This window comes from Cottoperca gobio, chromosome 10, assembly GCF_900634415.1.
Source record: "Cottoperca gobio chromosome 10, fCotGob3.1, whole genome shotgun sequence".
NCBI lineage: Eukaryota > Metazoa > Chordata > Actinopteri > Perciformes > Bovichtidae > Cottoperca > Cottoperca gobio.
The window spans coordinates 17029418-17049131 of record NC_041364.1 but is presented as its reverse complement, the minus strand read 5'-3'; the positions used below and the strand labels follow the sequence as shown (position 1 = coordinate 17049131).

Sequence of the window (19714 nt, the reverse complement as noted above, 5' to 3'; positions counted from 1 at the left end):
CTCTGCAGAGTGAGACTGTCCATTTAAGATTTACAGTGCAGACCCAGCTTTATTCGTGTACCAGAGAGAGGGAGATTTGATGCACTGCTTATGGTTGTGCATATTAAGATTAGGGAAGAAAGGAAAAATAATCAAGAAGAAAATTCTACCTACAGTGCTGCTTAAGGAAAATGAAGAGCGTTGATGCATGAACAGTAGTGTTAAACTGGGTGCATTAATAGTGTGCAGATATGGGCAAATGTTGGAAACAAATGTGGGCTTATTGGGTGATTGTATTTGGCTTAACTTAAACATGCATTCAGTCTTGGAGGTATTTTGCTTGCACAACTATTTGAATATTAATGTGAGGACGGTAAGAAGACAAACGCATATCGGCCCTGTGACACAGATAACAATCTTAAAAATGTGCAGCCATACTATAAAACATTCATTCAGATTTAGTCTTAGGCCAGAAATGTATCTACAATTACAAAATGGGCCATCATTTGCAAGGAGAGAAATATGGCTGTGGGGGGTGTGAGCCAAGCGGTTTGTCCAAACTCACCTGGTGAAGTCTGTCATCTCCATCATGATCATGCACATCTGCTTGGCCAACACAATGATGTCATTGCCGCTGTCATCCCACTTGGATACCTCAGCATCCAGCTTGCTCTTCTCTTCCTGAAAGCTTGCCACCTGTTCGGCAATAATCGCCCTCTGCTCCTGGGGCAACTGGGCCATGATAGCCTGAAGGAGGAATTATGGAAAGTGTAGCGGGTTAGCACACTAGACCTCAACATACTGTTAGGGAGGCCATTTTTGTCTCAAGGGTATTTTGTTTTACATCATCTCCTATGGTTTCCGTGGATGCACACATGTTTTTTGCGGAATGCCTCTTGCAGTTGCCCGATCGCGCAAATGAAGAATAAATGTGATCTTTATCAATTTTTTTGTGTCGGAACATTTTATTTTGCTAATTTGATGGTTTGCCTCTGAAGTACAACAGAGTCGCTGCTTAGCGACGGACTCTCGTTCAGCGAGCTTTTACCAACTAAAAGAGGAAGGCAACGACCGAGAGGCAGCGGGGGGAACCTTGTGTAGAGCTGGCATATTTTTACCATCTAACTCGGTTAATTTAGAGCTAGTTAACGTTAGCGGACGGTGGGCAGCACAGTCCTGCTTGGCTAAATACCTGAACTAACAGCTAACGTTACAGGAAGTACCTTGACAATGCTTCTAATGTTCAGATTTGTTAAAACCGTCTGAGAAGTGTTTCTAATATTCTCCATTATCTTTGTAAAGGCTTGGGTTTGAATTGGGTTTAATTACATTTTACAGGTGTACAGCTGTGTATAAATTTAGTAGGAAAGTCAATTAGTACTCAATTGTAGTCATCAAAGATGACTAGCGGGCATGTTGGAGTGAAGTCTTAAGACTGAAAAATGACTTTATGAATGGACACGTCTTTTCTGTAAATAAATGCCATGACCAGGGCTCTCAAATGGACATTTCCCTCATTGGTCCATGTTAAGTGGAGACTTTCTGGGTTCAAAATGAGGTTCACAGCCACTAGGTAATATTATATATATTTATTGAACTGTTGCCCTGTTGGCCACTGAAGATCAATATAAGGGCATTTGTTTAGCAGTACTTAATATCATGTGCAAATGTGTTTAGCACCCTTTCTATCAATCCTTTTGGGCTTGACGGTTAAAGGGCAGTTTCCAAACAGGCAATCACACATTCAATGAATGGAGCTTGTGAGGCTGAAGTGGGCAGACACTTAAAAGCAGGAAATCGAATATCATCGCGAGAGCGCTCATTCCATTACTGGTAAATGGGACTCTCTCTCTCTCTCTAGAGTCACCTAAGCTTGAATAAAGCTGTTCAGGGCAGTGCAAAGATGACTAACAAAACAGCCGGATAAGCTTTGGTGGACAAAACAAACAGCATGTAAATGTACTGATGGATCGCTCCACCATTAGGGATTTTTGAGATTAATTACTCTGTATTTTTTTCTTTTCTTTTTTTTAAAACACTTTATTTAACCAAACAATAGCAGACTCATTATGTATCATCATCAGGTTGGCTACGCGTTTGAAAGAACAGTAACTCTGAAAACATTAAAATGAGGGAACAATTACAAAAGATCCTAAATATATATTGTCAATGTTTTAAATATGTAGAATTATTTTCTACAACTACAGCCTTGTGAATGAGATATGAAATTGCTCTTCTACACTTTATTTAATTGTACCAGGAAAATCATAAGATTTTTCCTCTAATGCATTGTCAAACATGCCACATGAATATATTAAAGATGGCAATATTCAAGCATGTAACTCAGGTCTTTATGTACGCCTGTACGTCTGAGGGGCTCTAGTGAATGCAATCTCTTTTTTGGAAATATTTTCAAAAGTATTTGAGGTTTCTTTTCACACATATCTCATTGGGTATTGTTGGTGCCATTTGACAACTATAGATTTTAAAAGGCAGGAGATAAGACCCAGAAATGTCTATAAATCCCACAAGAAGTGATGACATCTTACCCGCGCACTCTGGCCGGCAATAAGCTGGTCATCCTCTGTCTGCACGCTGGTCCTGCTGCGAACATCAAAGTCTTCAGTCTCAAAGTCAGAGTCGTCCAACTCCTCTGGAGTCTGTAATGGATCAACAGAGAGGGAGAGAAAGAGGCAAAGGAGGAGAGAAGAAACCAGGGGAAACGGTCAAAAAAAGCAGTTGGTTGTAAGTATAGAAGATAAAATAAATATTGGCAGCCTTTTGAGCATTATCAAATAACCAACCTGCTTACTATCTATGAGAAATGTCTCGAGCCTGCAGCCATGGCAGCGTCAGATAAATGTCTTCTTCCCCATAGCGTGGTACAAGAAACGTTAAACTCTAAATTAATTTGTAAATCAAGTGTAATGTGCTGCATGTGCATTTTGAGGGAAAATTAAGGTACAAGCTGGTATGAAACATATTTTGGTGGCAAAATACTTCAGAGTCCCATCTGTCGCTACTATCTGTAGAGAGGCGGGTGAGGCAGGAGTTGTGTTCTTCAAGAGTGTTGCCACTTCATCTCTGATCTTTCACCTCTTCCATAGTTTTGAATGCAAAGCAAGCTATGAGCAAGCATTTTCCCATAATACTAACATTCAAAAGAATTTCTATCTCTACAGGTCATGCTTGAGGCAAAATACAATACTGATTGACAGGAAAATGTATTCAGTGGTGATACCGGCCCAGGGAAAATGATTCGGACAGATAATGGTGCATCATCACGCCCGTGCCGCTACTTGTGCTTATCCAGCTGTCTCAATACCTCCCTTCTGTAATGGATTTGGAGCCCTCACGTCTAAAAATAGCTAAAAGGTCTCTGAACAACCTTACACTGCTTTATGAAATGTAGAAATGCTCTTGTTCTCAGGGGAGTAGGGGTATGGTTTCAGATACAACGCTGTAACTGTGACTCATAGGCATCTCTTTCAAGCCAGACAATGCTGCTCAGTGGGGCGCAGGTATCACCTGCTGTGGCCTGTGCAACAGATAACCTGTGAATGTGGGAGGCTCAGAAATGATAGCTCATGGTGAGCACCCAATGGGACACTACTGTAGAGATTTGACAACAATAGCCTACAGTTTAATTAAAAGGGATTCTGTAAAGGTAGCGCTGTTGGCACAGAAAATTATATTTTGTACTATCTTTCATGCTGTGGCAAAATACTAATCAATATTTTATTGTGTAATGTCCAGACTCTCCACTATCTGTCTGAAAGCTGAACTATTTAGTTCAACATGTATCCACATGGTATCTGAAGTGTAAAAGCTGCAAAATTAGCTTAAATTGTGACGCTAGGAAGTAGGCTTTAGTCTTATTTAGTATTTCTGTCTGCTGATGTAGATGTGGATAGGGCAGTGAAACCGTAAAAATGGCCATAGCAAATATTTTTGTGACATTCTTCTCATAGCCTCTGTAAGTGGAGCAGATTTCTTTTTAAGGACAGAGCCAGAAAAAAAATCACCTTGGGCGGTGACGCACAGCACAAATCATAAGGTAACGACAGCTGCCCCCTGCATCTCGCTGTCAGCAGCTCCCTGACTTTGAGACAGTTTGATGTCTGGGAGGCACATTCTCTGATGTCGCTGGAGGTGGGGAGAGGGCTCTGTCCGCCTGTCAAATATCCAAGGGACGGCCAACATAGGCTGCCTGTGCACCACTTAAAGAGGTTAAAGACTTGTCTATCTTAAGAAGCCCCAACCACACACTTGTCTGTTCTGATTTAAGAGTGGGCCACTGTGCCGCGCGGGTTTATAGAAAGCTGGCTGGAGAGCGAGTGTGCAAGCGCGTGCGTGGATATACCCTCTAGAGAAGTTGTGTCATAGTGCTAAACTCAGCTGATTTGCTTTATTTCATACATAATTTACTTGAAACTGCTTTAATTCAGACTGTCTCCTTGATGCTTTTTAAAGGATTTTGACTTTATTGAAAGTCTCAGGACATGAGCATGTGCACACACACATACAGACACAAGTGAAACATGCCTGGTTTCACTTGTAAACTGTGCCACTGAAAAACAGTTCGGCCAAGCAAAGAGTTCTTCTAGATAGAAATGATAGTATTTGATACACTTGTCTAACTGCATTACAAACAGCAATTAAAAGTAAGCGTGAGTAGACTGCTGTGCAGATGCTGCTTGAATTCCATAACTACCCAGTTAAGCAGCTGAGGCACTTCCTGCTGAATAAACACAACACAATCTGTGATGATTAACTCACACACCTGATCAAGAAAGGATGAAGTTTAAGTCGAGTCTCACCACTGTCTCCTGCTCAGTTAAGAATGGCAGAATTAATCTGACGGATTAAATTTAAGTACCGGTAAACAAGATTTTTTCGTAAATCCTCTCTTATTTTTAACACACCTCCACACACACACACACACCTACACACACACCTACACACACACCTACACACATACACTGTTCAGCCTGCCCCACAGGCCCAATGTTAACAGCTTAATCAATCTGGATAACAAGAGAGAAGCTGGGGCAGACTGAAAGTGATTGTAGTTCTCTGGCTTGCAGTCCAACTCAAGAATGCTAATTAAAACCGCCATCCTAAATCAATTGCTTATTATAATGCAAATACAGCATAATAGTCCCTCTTTTTTTTGGTTCTCGTCTGTCTGAGCAGCATTATTCATGGGTGCCCAGGCACCGTTTTGGAGCACCATTGTCAACAGAAAATGTGCTGTCAAGACTAATGATTCCAATTCAAAACATTAAAGTGTGGAAAATAATGGAAGGTGGCATAACAACCAACGAGCACATTGTGTCTCAACGTAGTTAATACATAATTAGGCACTGTGACACATAAGATGCAGTTAAAACAAATCCACTTACTTCTCAATGCATACAAAATCTAATTGTATTGAGTAGTCAAACTAGTTATACTATAAGGCCTTAAGAACTATCCATTACTTTTTATAACTGGAGTGGGTTTTGTTGTTAGCTCATTGTCAGTCAATTAGGTACCCAACTACCATCTGTCTCTGTTATAGTTCTCCTCAAGCAAAGGCCATTAACCAACGGACAACTAAGGCTGTCGTTGCACTAGATTGCAAGACTGGTCAATTAGGTCTGCTCTTGCATGAGACAAGTTAATCATTGGCTTCGAGGACAGCACGCACATAGTTTCTCACATATCATTAAAACAGCATCTGGTGCAGCCCAATGTGCGTGCGTTATTGTATTTTCATATTCTTATTTTTTATAACCCTAAATATTTTTTTATATATATATATATATATATATATATATATATATATATATATATATATATATATATATATATATATATATATATGTATCTATCTATCTATCTATCTATATCTATATCTATATATATATATATATATAGATATAGATAGATAGATAGATAGATACATATATATATATATATATATATATATATATAGATATAGATATAGATATAGATAGATACATAGATATAGATAGATAGATAGATAGATACATATATATATATATATATATATATATATATATATATATATATATATATATATATATATATATATATATATATATATATATATATATATGTATCTATATATATGTATCTATCTATCTATATCTATCTATATCTATATCTATATCTATATATATATATATATATATGAACATAAAGGTTTGTGGTGAAAATATATATATATATATATATATAAATATAATGAAGATACATTTTTTTTAGAAAACTTACTCTGATCATGAGGACAGCCTTGCGAATGTCGCGAATGCCATCATAAACCAGACGGGACGCGTCAATGAACTCATTCTCATCCACAGGTAGTGAGGGGTTTGCACTCAAGGCCTCCACTGCAGACTCCACTTGCTCCGTGAACCGTGGCATGACTGACGAAGGTGAGACGAAGGTTGGGAGAAGGGAAAAAGAAAAATATTGATGAAGATTCACTCCAAAAAACACAAAAAAGGGAAGGTACATAACCAAAGTAAGCACAGCCTAAAAGAACAGACAACAGACACATACCTTGTGAGGGATGACATGTTTTATACCACAAAAATATTAGAAAAAAGAACATAGACAGAGCTAAGTGTTGCAAAAAGCAACTGTCCAGCCACCACCTCCGACACAAAGCCGATGGGTCTGTCAAAGCATTAGCACAAAGGTGAGAATTTACCATAGCAGTGTGCCTCTGCTCAGCTTCCTTAATATTCCATATCCAAGACATTCTTACTGAGAATGCAGGTTATCAAAAACTACTTCAACACAATGAGTTTACGGAGGAAATATATATTTGAGATTATTATAAATGATCCCTCAAAGATACTAGTACAGCATCGTTCTGTCAAAAAAAAGTGTGTCAGTGAAGATAGTGGCTTCTGAATAATTAATTAAAAAGTGTTTGGAATTTTGCACTGTTTGTCTGCTTACTTACTGCCTTCGTGGGTTGTGTGAGAAATAGGGAACAAAATGCTCAAGGGAATAGATCCCATTTTTGGCATAACAGAGTTTTCCAAGTAAGAAATCACAAAGCTCTCCCAGTAGGCATGTACTTTGCCCCATTGACGATATAATAACAGCTCCAGAGGGCTCCCATGAACATATGCATTAATAGTATTTTAGATTCAGAATTTGGGATTCAGCTGGGCTTTCATGGGAGAGGCAGAGACGTCAGTATGCAGATGTGGAGGCAGAGAGCAGGAGGATTTGGTTTTGTGCTTGCAGAGCTTTTATAACCTGCAGGCTTCCATGTGAAAATTATGTTAAAATGAAAATTGAAAATCTGGTAGTACTGTGAATGTTAGTCACACAATCATTTCCCCATCACTGCAAATTACACGTTGTTTTTTTAAATAGTGGCCTTAAGATTTTTTCATTGAGTCCAATATGTTGTATCGAGTTAGCCATCGTATTAAAACAAAGATTGTGTTTTGTATTCTTCTAGTGTTTTGAAATACAGTCAGTCATTCTTTGGGTTTATCAATGTCTTTAACTAGGATTCTTAATAAATGCACAATATATAACCATTACATACAACTAACAGTTAATATTATTTTCAAATTAATAACAAATAAAATAAGAATTGTATATTAACATTGAGTCAGAAAGCAATAATGGATAATAATGAAATAATATACTGACTGATGAATTTCATGTCTTTGAAACTGTCCCAAATACTTGGTTCACACAGTTGAACAGTTGACATTAAAATGTGACTCTGTAGAGTTTGAACCTGAATTCCATCATTTTATTTTGGAGCTGACATGAGAAAATCTGACAGTCTCACAAATCTATGTCTCAGCCACAAAATAAAAAATCCAATTTGAGCTACAGCCTAAATTTCCTGATTTTTATGGGCCCACCCTCAAGAACAGTTTCTGAATCAGACAACCAACAAATCATTCTGCCATCTTGTTAGCTTGCTCGTGATGGAAGCTAACGCAGCTCACACATACTGGCTGAAAATGACATGGCACACAATATAGACAAAAGCAACTTATATGATATAACTTGGGTTTAGATATTGAGGGCTATATAACAAGTGAACAGGGGCTGTGCAGATCAGTATTGTCAGTTGAGTGAGAGGTGGTTGGATCTCACAATGCAGCATTCATAATAAATACAGAAAGGGCTGAGACAAGACTCATCTTCACTTAACAGAAAATTGCACTTCCCAAGCCAATTTGAGGATTTTGTATCTTGCTTTTTCTAAAAGCCAATAACATTTAAATTTGAGATCGCATTTACAGGAGAAATAAAAAGCTCTTTGAGAGCCGACTTCTGAGAATTAACTGAGTAGACTGATCAGTGGCTTTGGCTATAACACAAGACACCGTATCGGGCCTAAAGTGGATACAGTACCACACCCATCCCAGATAGACAAGTTCAGATGAGGAGCGATCGACAATTAGCAAAAACTCAGGAAGGGTTGGGAATGTTCACCATGCCCACCTTACGGGCCGAGGTAAGGCTAGTATAGATAAGAAAACAAGTACAAATGTTTAACCCTCTTTCTCATGACACTGGGCCAAAACACGGTATCCCTGTAGGGGCCATTGTATTCTTGTTTCATATGCAACATTTCATGAATATAACGCATAGCGTCTCCCTATTGAATGAATCCATGAACTTTCTTATGCATGTGTAGTTACAACAATAAAACAAGGGTAGCCAACACGGTGCCCACGAGCGTCTGGCCGCCCGCAGAGAGCCAATAAGTCGCCCGCAGAGCACATTCTAGAAGCAGCATGCGCCACACTTTAACTTTAAACCTTTGTCCAGCAAAGCAGTATTATTCCGTATCATAGCAACTAGACGCAACCACAGCGTCTCTGCTGTTTAAACACTGAGTCTACAAAAAGCTCTCACTGGCCTTTTCAGAAGAGCGCCTGCCGTTTTCAACTGAAAAATACGCATGGAGAAAGGTAAACAGGAACATTTATTTTTTTCGGTAAGATTATATCTAACAAGTATCCCTCCATATTACTCTCTACCCATCAGGTAGCTCAGTCTAAGTTGTTTTATTGCAGGGGTCACCAACCTAAGGAAAGCATGCTACAGTAATTAAAAATCTAGAGAATAATCCTGGTATGTGTAAGTGAATTAAGACAGTTTAATCATCCGATTACTCCGTTATAGTCCAAATTATTTAAGTGTATGTAAGAGCAGGTGTTTTGGCGGAAATAGGCACAACTATTTGGCTCATTACGTAGTTGAGTTTCTGGGGTACCTGTGTTAGTGAGGAGTTTGGTGGCCTCCAAGACCTTCTCAGTGTAGATTCCAGGTTCATAATTGTCCATTTCAGAAGTGACCACATGGACGACTCGGGCAGCACGGCCTCGGATCGCCCCAGCAGTGCGATCTAAACCATCAACATCCTTCTCCTGCAGCGCAATGACACACTTATTCACGTCCTCCAGGATGTGGTTCTCTGGGGACAAAAAAAACAATGTTGGAGTTAGGAGTGTGTATACTTTGTATTACTCAAACATGCCATCAGCCTGGCTGGGTGCAAATAGGTTATAGGTAAAGTTTAACTTGAAATGGTACTTTCATTTTGTTAGCATAGTCTTCAAATTTAGAGGTCCACCAGGAAGATCAAGTATAGGATGGGGAGGGCTGAAGACAAATTATCAGACTGCTTAATAATGGGGCTGAGCCTGCAAAATGCAAATGTCCACTGTGTAAATTAGTCCGTCCTTGGCTAGGGGTGAGAGAAGTCACTCTGCTTAATGCTTAACGAGAACTCTTTAAGGGTATGCCCGACAAACCATTTGTGCGCTTTAACACACGTGACAGGATGTCAATTTCAGACGTAGTGTTGCTGATGCTTCAGTGCTTTCCTCTGTAAAGCCCAATCAGCCTCTGTATGTATGGCTCTCATCAGAAAAGACTAATACCACAGATACTTTATAGCTATTTACTTCCTCTTAATATTGGTTTTAAGTGCTTTGGGCAACCCATCTTATTACGGACCAAAAGCACTGTCAACAGGGCAATGTCTGTTTTCACATTTGAAGGAAATCACAAATCATTAATGATCATACAAACAGTATGAAACTTTAAATGTGCCCCTACATGGCAAAAGAGAACCACTCACCAGACACACAAAGGAAGTCATCAATGGATGTAATGTCATCAACAGCATCAGTGAGGACACGGACTTGCTTCTCCCACTGCTCCTTGAACAAATCCATATTGTCCTGGGCCACCTTACTGTTGGGCTTGGCAGCAAGGGCTAACGCTGCATTAATCACCTGTAATCACCCAATTACAGCCATTAAAGCTCCATTACAGCATAGCCCTCAATCACAACATTAGCATAGGTTGATTGTGCAAAGCCTCCCACTCTGCCACCCCAATGTTGGGACTGCAGCATGAAGCCAAGTCATTCCTGGGAGTGATTATAGACACTGAGTGTTTTGAAGGATTGAATGAAATAAACTAATAGCTGCTTGTTTTGGGGGAAGAAACAGCTGTGGATATCAAAGCTCAGGATGAATGAGAGTCATTAGATGATATTAAAAGGAGAAGTGGCAGCATAGTGGAGGAAGCTGGCAGGGGTGCATATGAGAGACTGGTAGTGGGTATAAAAGATGGAATCAAGGGTGGACAAATGGACAACAAGACTTGAGGTGTTTTTGCTTTACCTTACTCTACCCCACGTGTCCTCTATATCCACGATAGTATGTTTGAAATTAAAACCACAGAGTTGGATCATACCATTTACAGCTTTCTACTGTAGTAAACTGGTTTCCATTAGTTTTTATCTTCTGCATTTGTTTAACAGTTTAAATAAGTGCCCTGACTTGTATCACTATAGAGAAATATTCTCAGTCGGTATTTTATTCCTTTTTTGTGTGTACAGAACCTCTCGATATCAGGGGGAGGCAAATGTCTAGCTAGCCAGCACATAGACCTGGAATTCGATGCCAGGTAGCGTTACATTTGGCATGGTTGTATGTTCCAACAAACACTAAAAATCAGGTGGGAAACCAGTGTGGGATCATGTCCTCGCTGCTGTACTGGCAACTCAGTATCATTACCACTAGCTATGCCACTTTTTGTGTGGCATGTTTGTGACTCTTTTCCATATTCTATTTAATTTAATCATTGTTAAAATGAATACAATGTGGGAAGAAAGACAACACCCACACACCGCTTTGTGTCCAGTTCTCTACACAACCTTTCGAGCACAAATGCAAAATCACAAACACCGCAAGAAATTAGAGTAAAGTGTATTCATACCACCCTGATGTAAAAGATTGACAAGAAAACTAGAAGAAGCTACAATATTGTCCTAATCTAGTATTACAATACTTAACAGCATTTAAGAAGGCCTGAACAGTCTTTTTTCTTTTTTTTATATCAAAATCATGATTTGAAAAAATAAAAACATCAGAGCTGCAGTTTTAATTATAGCCTGCAATTAGTGAAGCCATTATGTGTATGAATTAAAAAATATATTTTGGCAACTCCTAGTACTAAAAGACAATTGGAAACATCTCAAACAGGTGCACATTCAAAAACAATGGGAGGAAGTACAAAACAGCCAGGTACCTGTGGGCAAAGAGTTTCCAGTTGAGATGCTGCCATGCGGACCAGCTTCACTCCCTCTTCATTGTTGGAGATGGAGCATGCCAGGTTGGCCACCTAAAGAAAAACACATGCACATCTACTTTTTAGCTACAGACAGGGACTCAGACAGTCTTATTTTGAGAGAAACAAAGAAAGGATAATTAAACTTAGAGAGGAATCCCTAATTCAGGCTACAATAATGAATGTGACTATCAGAAATGGAGTAGCTCTGCAATACAATCAATCCCTGTGGAATACAAACCCACTGCAGAGGATTAATTTATAAAGCTGCTAAAATAATACAATATGATAGCACAGAGGGGGAAAAGGACAAGCAGGAGGGGAAATAAAAGCGAAGCTGTTGAATGAATGGATAAAATACAAGTTTTGTATTTTGTCCACAAGAAAATAGTCAATTTCTCTAGATGTAAATGCAAGTTGTAGCCGAGGACTCAAAGACAGGTTATTCTGTGACTTAATCACAAGGTTGTCCGATTGCCATTACGCTCCTGGTTCATAGAGGCAAACATTCCTGACATGAGTGAGAACTGGAGTGCTGAGCTATGCAAGTCTTCCTTGCGGCTGCCAATATTTATGGTATGTGTGTATATTTTCTTGTATTGACCAACAAATCATGCTCTTGCACAATTATTTCTAAATAGTCTTGCATCTTCCAGAGTAACATTATGCATCTACTCATATTCACAAATATTTAGGTCAGACACTTTGAATATTCCCATTTGTGGGAAGGGATGTGATGTGGCAACAATGCTGAAACAGAATGACTGGGATGTGATGGAACTGTGCCAAAGTGGGATTATCCGATGGACAGAAAATGTGTTGAAACAATCAATTACAGAGGCAAAAAAACAACTCCTGATTGCACTACAGCATGAAAAGATCTGAAATTAGTTCGTTTTTTTAACAACCTGGTTATTATTTCTGTAGTTTCAGCCATCAATCTGTTATAATTTACTCAATGTAATTACCGAGATCTGGGTCACACAGAAACATAAGTCGTAGTTTTACCATAATATTATAAAGTTGAGTGCAACAGAACTGTCAGTTGTTGCATTCTGTATAAGTTCCACTGGAAAAAGCTAAAGCAGAGTCGCGTTTGATCACATTAATGTTAAAAATGCACAGCTTGTGTATTCATTTTAATATTTAGAATTATTTATAATAAAAAATAAATAAAAATAATAAATAAATAAAAAGGGGAACGGTTTATTTTCAACCTTTGGAATTCTTTATGATTGCTCATGTTTGCCTTGATAAACTTTACTAGCGTCTCCAGATTTAATATGGGAGATAAAATAGTATTATGAAAGCATAGAAATGTGGATCAAATCTATAATATTAAGACTCCGGTTGTTAAAGAAAATCTATTAAAACTCTGGCGGTGGAAAGCATAACTGGCTGTAAAAGTGGCAGAGTGAATGAGAGTGTGAAAGACCCTCATCCTCAGTCTCTTCGATTCTACAAGAAGATGCCCGCCACCAACTCAAAATTCCTGAGCAATTTTCCTGATGCGACAATTATTCCATTGCGCTGGCGACCCACTGAAACATTGATATAAACACATGCTACATCACGATGCAAACCCATGCAGGGAACACAGGGAGAACATTCAGTAGCCCGAGAGGAGGGGTGAGAGAGTGCTTGCATAACGAAAAACTGCCACTTCATGGAGAGACCTGCGTTTTCACTTTCATGATCTTTCACATAAGCTTTCTCTTACTCTCATGATACCACTGGGACAAAGCCATTTCAGCATAAAGGGACTGTGCTGGAAGTCAAACAAGAAAATTCTTGTTTGACTATCTATATATATATATATATATATATATATATATATATATATATATATATATATATATATATATATATATATATATATATATATATATATATATATATATATATATATATATATATATATACACACATACATACATATACACACACACACACACACACACACACACACACACACACACACACACACACACACACACACACACACACACACACACACACACACACACACACACACACACATATATATATACATATATATATACACACACACATACATATATATACATATATATACACACATACATATATATATACATATATATACATACATACACACATACATATACACACACACACACACACACACACCTGCTTTTCTAAGCTACATTCTTTCTCTGCTACCTCAGTGCTAAAACCTCCTCATCGTCCTGAGTACCCTGGAACCTTTAGGAACATAGCCTTGAGGCAACAACACTGAGCTCAGTCTATTTTCCCCCTGCTCTTAAGATGATGAATTTCACTGCTTAAAAATGCCTAGTAATATGGGACAAAAAAAAACCATGGATTTATTACCATAGTTTCTTTTCAGATGCGACTACATTTTAACACAGCCTAATAACATTTTGAATAGATTATGAATACAATGTGGAATATTTCAGCCCAACTCCCGAGAGCAAAAGGCTACAGCAGTGGCAGTTAGGCTTGCCGGGGTAGTCAATGTTACCGGTGTTCACGAATTACATAACTTTCCCACCGCCCCTATCATAGTTTTTCTTTTTTTATAGAAATAAAACCCATTTATATAATTTTCACAGGAGGCCATCAGTGCCCACGTTCATCAAATAATAAAACCGGGTTATCATGCTTTGAAAAGTGTATGATTACGTGAACTTTGTCATCTTACAGTTACAGGCTGTTTGATAGTTTACACAAAGTGTATCAGCAGGATTTGACACTTCAAGTAAATGAAAAGCTTTATTTACTTATATAAATACTAGGTTTCAAAAGCATGATGTTGTGATAAACAAGGGTAGAGGAGCTGCTCAAAAAGGGGCTTACAAATGAATGTGGGTCAGTCATAATGTTGCTTTTAAACAAATGTTTATGATCTAATGGACCATTTGCCCTAAGGCAGCCTACACATGCACAACGCGTGATGTCATACATATCCAAGGAAAAGCAAAGTGACATCAATCTCAGGCTGTGTTTGTAACTACCATTGCTAATTTATGCGTGACAAAAGATACTTTAGCTGATGTTTTATTAAGAATTACATCAAGCTAGCAGTTTAGACTTTACAGACATGGAGACTTACAAGGTAATAAAATAGAGATGATATTGAAAACTATCACTACCATTCTCTAGTATAACTGTATGGTAGTTTTTCCTGCAGTACATCTTTTCTTTCATTGTTGACATTTAATTGGTTTATTGAGGACAGTTGGTTTTATTTGTCACTTGCGCAGCTAAAAAACACTTTGTAAGGCCTTTATCTTCTACACTTAGATTGACACCACACAACCATTCCTATTTAAATGCAAATGTATTCAAGTTCATTGTGAGATTCACATGCAACTATGTTCAACAATTACAAAAAGGTATTTTCTATTTGATGCCATTCGTACATAACATTTTAAATCAAAGCTGTGCTTTTTCGTGCATCCCATCCAAGTGTTATAAAAATATGTAATGCCTGAGCATTAGGTGAGTCCACCAATGTCATGCTGTAAAGTCAATTCTGACACTGAGGCCTTCAGGGTCCCCAGTGTGGTCCCCTTTTCCCTCTAATGCTTCAGTGGGTTCCCCAGTGAATGCTTATACTGCCCAACCGATCCGACTACACTCGTGGTCCTCTGCCCTCAGGAAGAAGCCACTTTCAAATGTCAACATATGATGCTCTGACACAGGCGTTCAAGAAAATGAAGGAAATAACACTACTCTAACATTACTCATGTTTCTGTTAGCTTGTTGCCAATCCAAGTCCAACGCTTTGCCTTTCCTCATGCATCTGTTTTCTTGTTGCTATGTATTCAGCACTGGAGACATACAAATCCCAGTCATTCCAAAAACACGCACCTGTGTTAAGACATGACATCAACCACAGAGAGGGGCAATACGCAGAATGCACTGGGCCCAGTTTAAGATATTTATCTGTGTAGGTATCACTATAGCACTCATATCGAGTTGGCCCACTGAGCATAAACAGCTGTGGAAAGAATAACATTTCCTAGAGGTAGCACTATCCTTGAGTTGTGGTCGTTTCACTCGTTTGGTTCCACTTAAAAATTGTATCTGTTGCTATGACTACACATATGTTCTCCTTGTTTGCTCACTATAGCATCACAGCATCAGATTAGAATCAGCATCACCTTCTTTTTTACAAAGAGTGTGACTGCGTGTGTGTCTTTCACTCTGTGTGTCACACAGTGTGTACGTCTTTGTTTTTGTTGGGGGGGGGGGGTTTCTGTGATGTAATCCCTAAAGTGTATCACAAGGTAATCTCTCTGAGAACAAAGTCAGAGTGAGAGAACAGAGAAGATGGATGAAGACTGATGCTTACTATAACCTAAGCTAAAATGTCTGTAATCAATGGGATGTACAGGAAAAATATGAATGATCTGCATTTGGGTCACATTGGGTTTTGTCTCTGAAAGCCTTCAAAATCCTACATTACCTCGATCAGCTTGTTGGCGTGCTCCCGGAACACCTGTGCATATTCCTTGACTTCTTTCTCGTTGCCATTTTTGGCAGCCTCAATCAGGACCAGCAGGGGAACATTGGTCTCCAGGAAAGAGTCAGAGACATGGTCCATCACAGCTTTACGCAGCTGTGAAGTAAGAAATTAAGAAATGTATATTTAAAAAAGGGCACTTTTAAAAAAATATATCCCCCTGTACACATCTTCAGTAGAGATTTTTGATCTGACGACATTATACACCTTTTCTCCATAATCAAGACTCCTAAAAGAATAGCTTATCAACTATATTAGCCAAACTACAGATAACATGTATATACACAGCACCTTTTTTTCAGTGGGCAGGTTATGCGCAAGATGAAAACACAATGGAAAAAATTGTCAGTCAGGAAAAAACAAACCTGTCTGCGAAGGTCTCTGGTCTTCTTTGTCATCCTGTCGATGGCTGTGTTCAAAGCATCGCTCCTGTCCTTCCTTCCAGCCTGAAAAATGAGCACGGGAGAGGAATTAGTGATTTGAATGGTGTAGTGACAACTATTTTCCGAACATGTTTATTGTGGATGCTCATATGACATACAATGTGATGACCCTGAAGATCAGAATTAATTTCTGCAGACATAATGTAGCTTCAAAGTTTACCGTTGAAAATAACGTTCATAGTTCAAGTCATGTATCTCTCTCACTTGTTTCCTCTATATTGTGTTTTCTCTTTTTAACAACCAAATAATTTAGTTTTAGCGTCATTAAGCTGTCCCTCCAGGATCTGGGTATTTTTGTGGTTGCTAACTAAAATGATAGAAATTGTCAAAAAATAAAGTTATTTTAAAGAAATTTAAAACAAAAGAAAATAGAAAGTCAGCTGTAAAAGAAAAGGATTATTTCAAGAACTTTCTCCATGATGTCAATATATATATTTTTTTTTTCCTGGTTTGTTGTTAAATTAATAATCCCATGAAGGGATGTATTGTGTGAATTACCAGACAGACAACAATAAAACGATTCATTCATTTGAATGTAAAAGGTTCCAGTGAGAGTGAAATTGATCTTCACATTTTAGTGCAGCTAGTGTTTTACAGAGCCTGATCCATTTCTGGATGTATTGTAAATCACTGTGGTGGACCAGCTGTCTGTTGAAATACTGGAATCATTTCCTAACTGATAGCATTGCAAGTGAACCATGGAAAACAAACAAGCAGTGGCCGACAGTTTGAATTAATAATATACACACACTTAAAGCATGCATCAGTAAAAGGCACAGCTGCTTTGGGTTAAAACACAGCTAATTTGCCCCTATATCAGTGCTATAATTCATGGTCACCAAACCCTCTTAAGTGCTGCTGTTGTAAACTACATTTAAATTCAATTTCTTTTTTTCTGCAAGCCACAGCTCTCTACATGAATATTGTACAGAACACAATATATTACAGTAATCCATTAAAGACAAGCTGTGATGCTGGCTTTAGTTTCTTAATGAGATAGATAGCTCTGAAATTCCATTATTGTAATGACTAATTCTTATGTCAGCCTGTTACATAAATATACACAGGGATGTCACGATACCAGAAATGTAGTAGTCGATACCAACACCAGTCAAATTTGGCCAGCGATTCTCGATACCTAATTTGATACCACGGTAAAAAGAAAAAAAAACTAAACCCCATGTCACAAGACCTTATCATTTGCATACTGTTTTTTGTTAGGAATTTAAACTGGTCATAATTCCCTTTCTAGTGTCTATTTTATATTAGTGAAAACATCGCCTTCAAACAACTTGATTTATTCAAGTTTTCAATTCAATTCTGTGTTAAGAAGCTATTTGTATAGCTCAATATCACTTACGTTTATTTTTTGGACTTAATAAGCATCATCAGTAACAATTGTAGAAATCCTCGAAACACTTTTCAACAAAGCAAGGATTGGCTTGGCTTGTGTGAAAGAGTGGATGTACCAACATTGCCGCAATCATTAGAACATTTGAAACTCTGCTCTCTCCCTTGAGACTACACCCTGAGATCGATATTGTCACAGTTCTCAATGATTTGGTCTATTCTCCGTTTATAAATTTAAAAAACACAGCTTTAAAAAGGATAATCTCCATGCGCACTAATATTAGCACTAGTAACACTGAAAATAATGTTCTCATCTCTTTCCCACAAGTGCATTTTTAGCTCATACTCAATGAGACATTTGTGTTGATTAAAAGGTTATAATTTACTACACATAGCTAACTGTGTAAATTATGTCTTGTAGTATTGTAACACCATTGCCAGTTGTCACACAGCTAAGCAGCAGTCAAAGCACTAACTACTGGTCCCCACTGAGAGCAGAGAGATGTTCAGTCACATTCTGCAAACTGCTCAAGCGAAATGTGGAAAATCTAAAACTTTCAGGAAGGATGGAGAGAGATGGAGAGAGATGGTGAGAGAGGGAGAGAGAGGGAGAGAAAGACAGGGTGAGACAGATAGATGGGCAGATACTGAAGAATAATAAAATTAGAGCAAAATTAGATGAACAGGAAAGGGCAACAGGGAAAAGGCAAAGAACCAGTTGGACTCTGGGCTGTTCATCCCCCTGTAATGCTCAAATCAACTGCTACATAACACCATGGATGGTGGTGACATTGACCTGCCCCATCCCCCACTGCCCTTTGCCCAATGGGGGGTTGTGTACATAGTTAGGGGCCAGGGAGCTCCAACGGCACTAATCCCCCGTGATTTTGTGCTGGTTGGATGCAGTGCTGTGGTAGGGCTTTAGTCTGCTCTGTCCCTACTCTCTCAATCCTATTTCATTCACGCCTAGCCTATATTTCATTTCCACGCCAGAGGGTTCTAAAGCACTTCTTCAGGTGCTTATTATGGAGGCAGTTTCTCTGCGGCATCTTTTATGATACTCAAGTGAATCTCTATCCATCTCCTTTAGGACAGATTTAGGAACATCCCTTTTCTACAAAACCACTAGTCCGCTCGATTATGGAAATATTCAATGGAAATAACGGATGCTCAAGTGTCAAACGATATTCTATGATATTGTTTTATGCCATTTCAGCAAGTTCTCTTAATTGAACGTCCATTTATAATTTCACATATTTTTTCTTTTAAAAATGCTTTTTTAAACAACTTGAATTCCAAATGGGAAGGAAGCCCACATCAAATAGAGTGAATATCCATCACGCTCCCTGAGATTTAAGTTTATTGCCTCGTATTTTCCGCTCTCCCAGCGGGAGATGTAGTCTAACACAATGACTCGAGAGAATGACAGCAGCATGCTTGTGAAGTGACCTGGAAAGTCCCAGCCAGATGCATGTCTTGTCTTAAGACTTAAGTTCAATGAAATTAATTAGGAAGTATAAATGTAGTTACATCATTATCAAGTTATCAAGACAAATTCAAATTTGAATTATAGAAAATGTGTTTCAGTTACTCTTTCACTATCATCTGCTGCCAAAGCACACAGTGGAAATGTAATTCTTTGCTTTCATTAAGTACAATTTATTGCCTGTAGCAGTTGCAACAAGAGTTAAAATCCATATCAAATACATCAAACCAAGGTAATCAAAGTAACATACAAATATAAATTAGGGAGGGGTGTGGTGGGCTA

General features: G+C 38.4%; 1 protein-coding gene across 1 annotated transcript in view; it reads right to left on the bottom strand.

Moving 5' to 3' along the window:
• Window positions 1-19714, bottom strand: part of ctnna1 (catenin (cadherin-associated protein), alpha 1) — a 71635-nt gene that overhangs the window by 16539 nt on the left and 35382 nt on the right. Inside the window, exons 8-15 of the mRNA XM_029440876.1 lie at window positions 16519-16599; window positions 16097-16249; window positions 11584-11676; window positions 10124-10280; window positions 9254-9454; window positions 6262-6413; window positions 2529-2639; window positions 545-726 (exon numbers count right to left, since the gene is read on the bottom strand). Coding sequence (XP_029296736.1) covers window positions 545-726; window positions 2529-2639; window positions 6262-6413; window positions 9254-9454; window positions 10124-10280; window positions 11584-11676; window positions 16097-16249; window positions 16519-16599 — 1130 coding nt within the window. The remainder of the gene's footprint in view (window positions 1-544; window positions 727-2528; window positions 2640-6261; window positions 6414-9253; window positions 9455-10123; window positions 10281-11583; window positions 11677-16096; window positions 16250-16518; window positions 16600-19714) is intronic.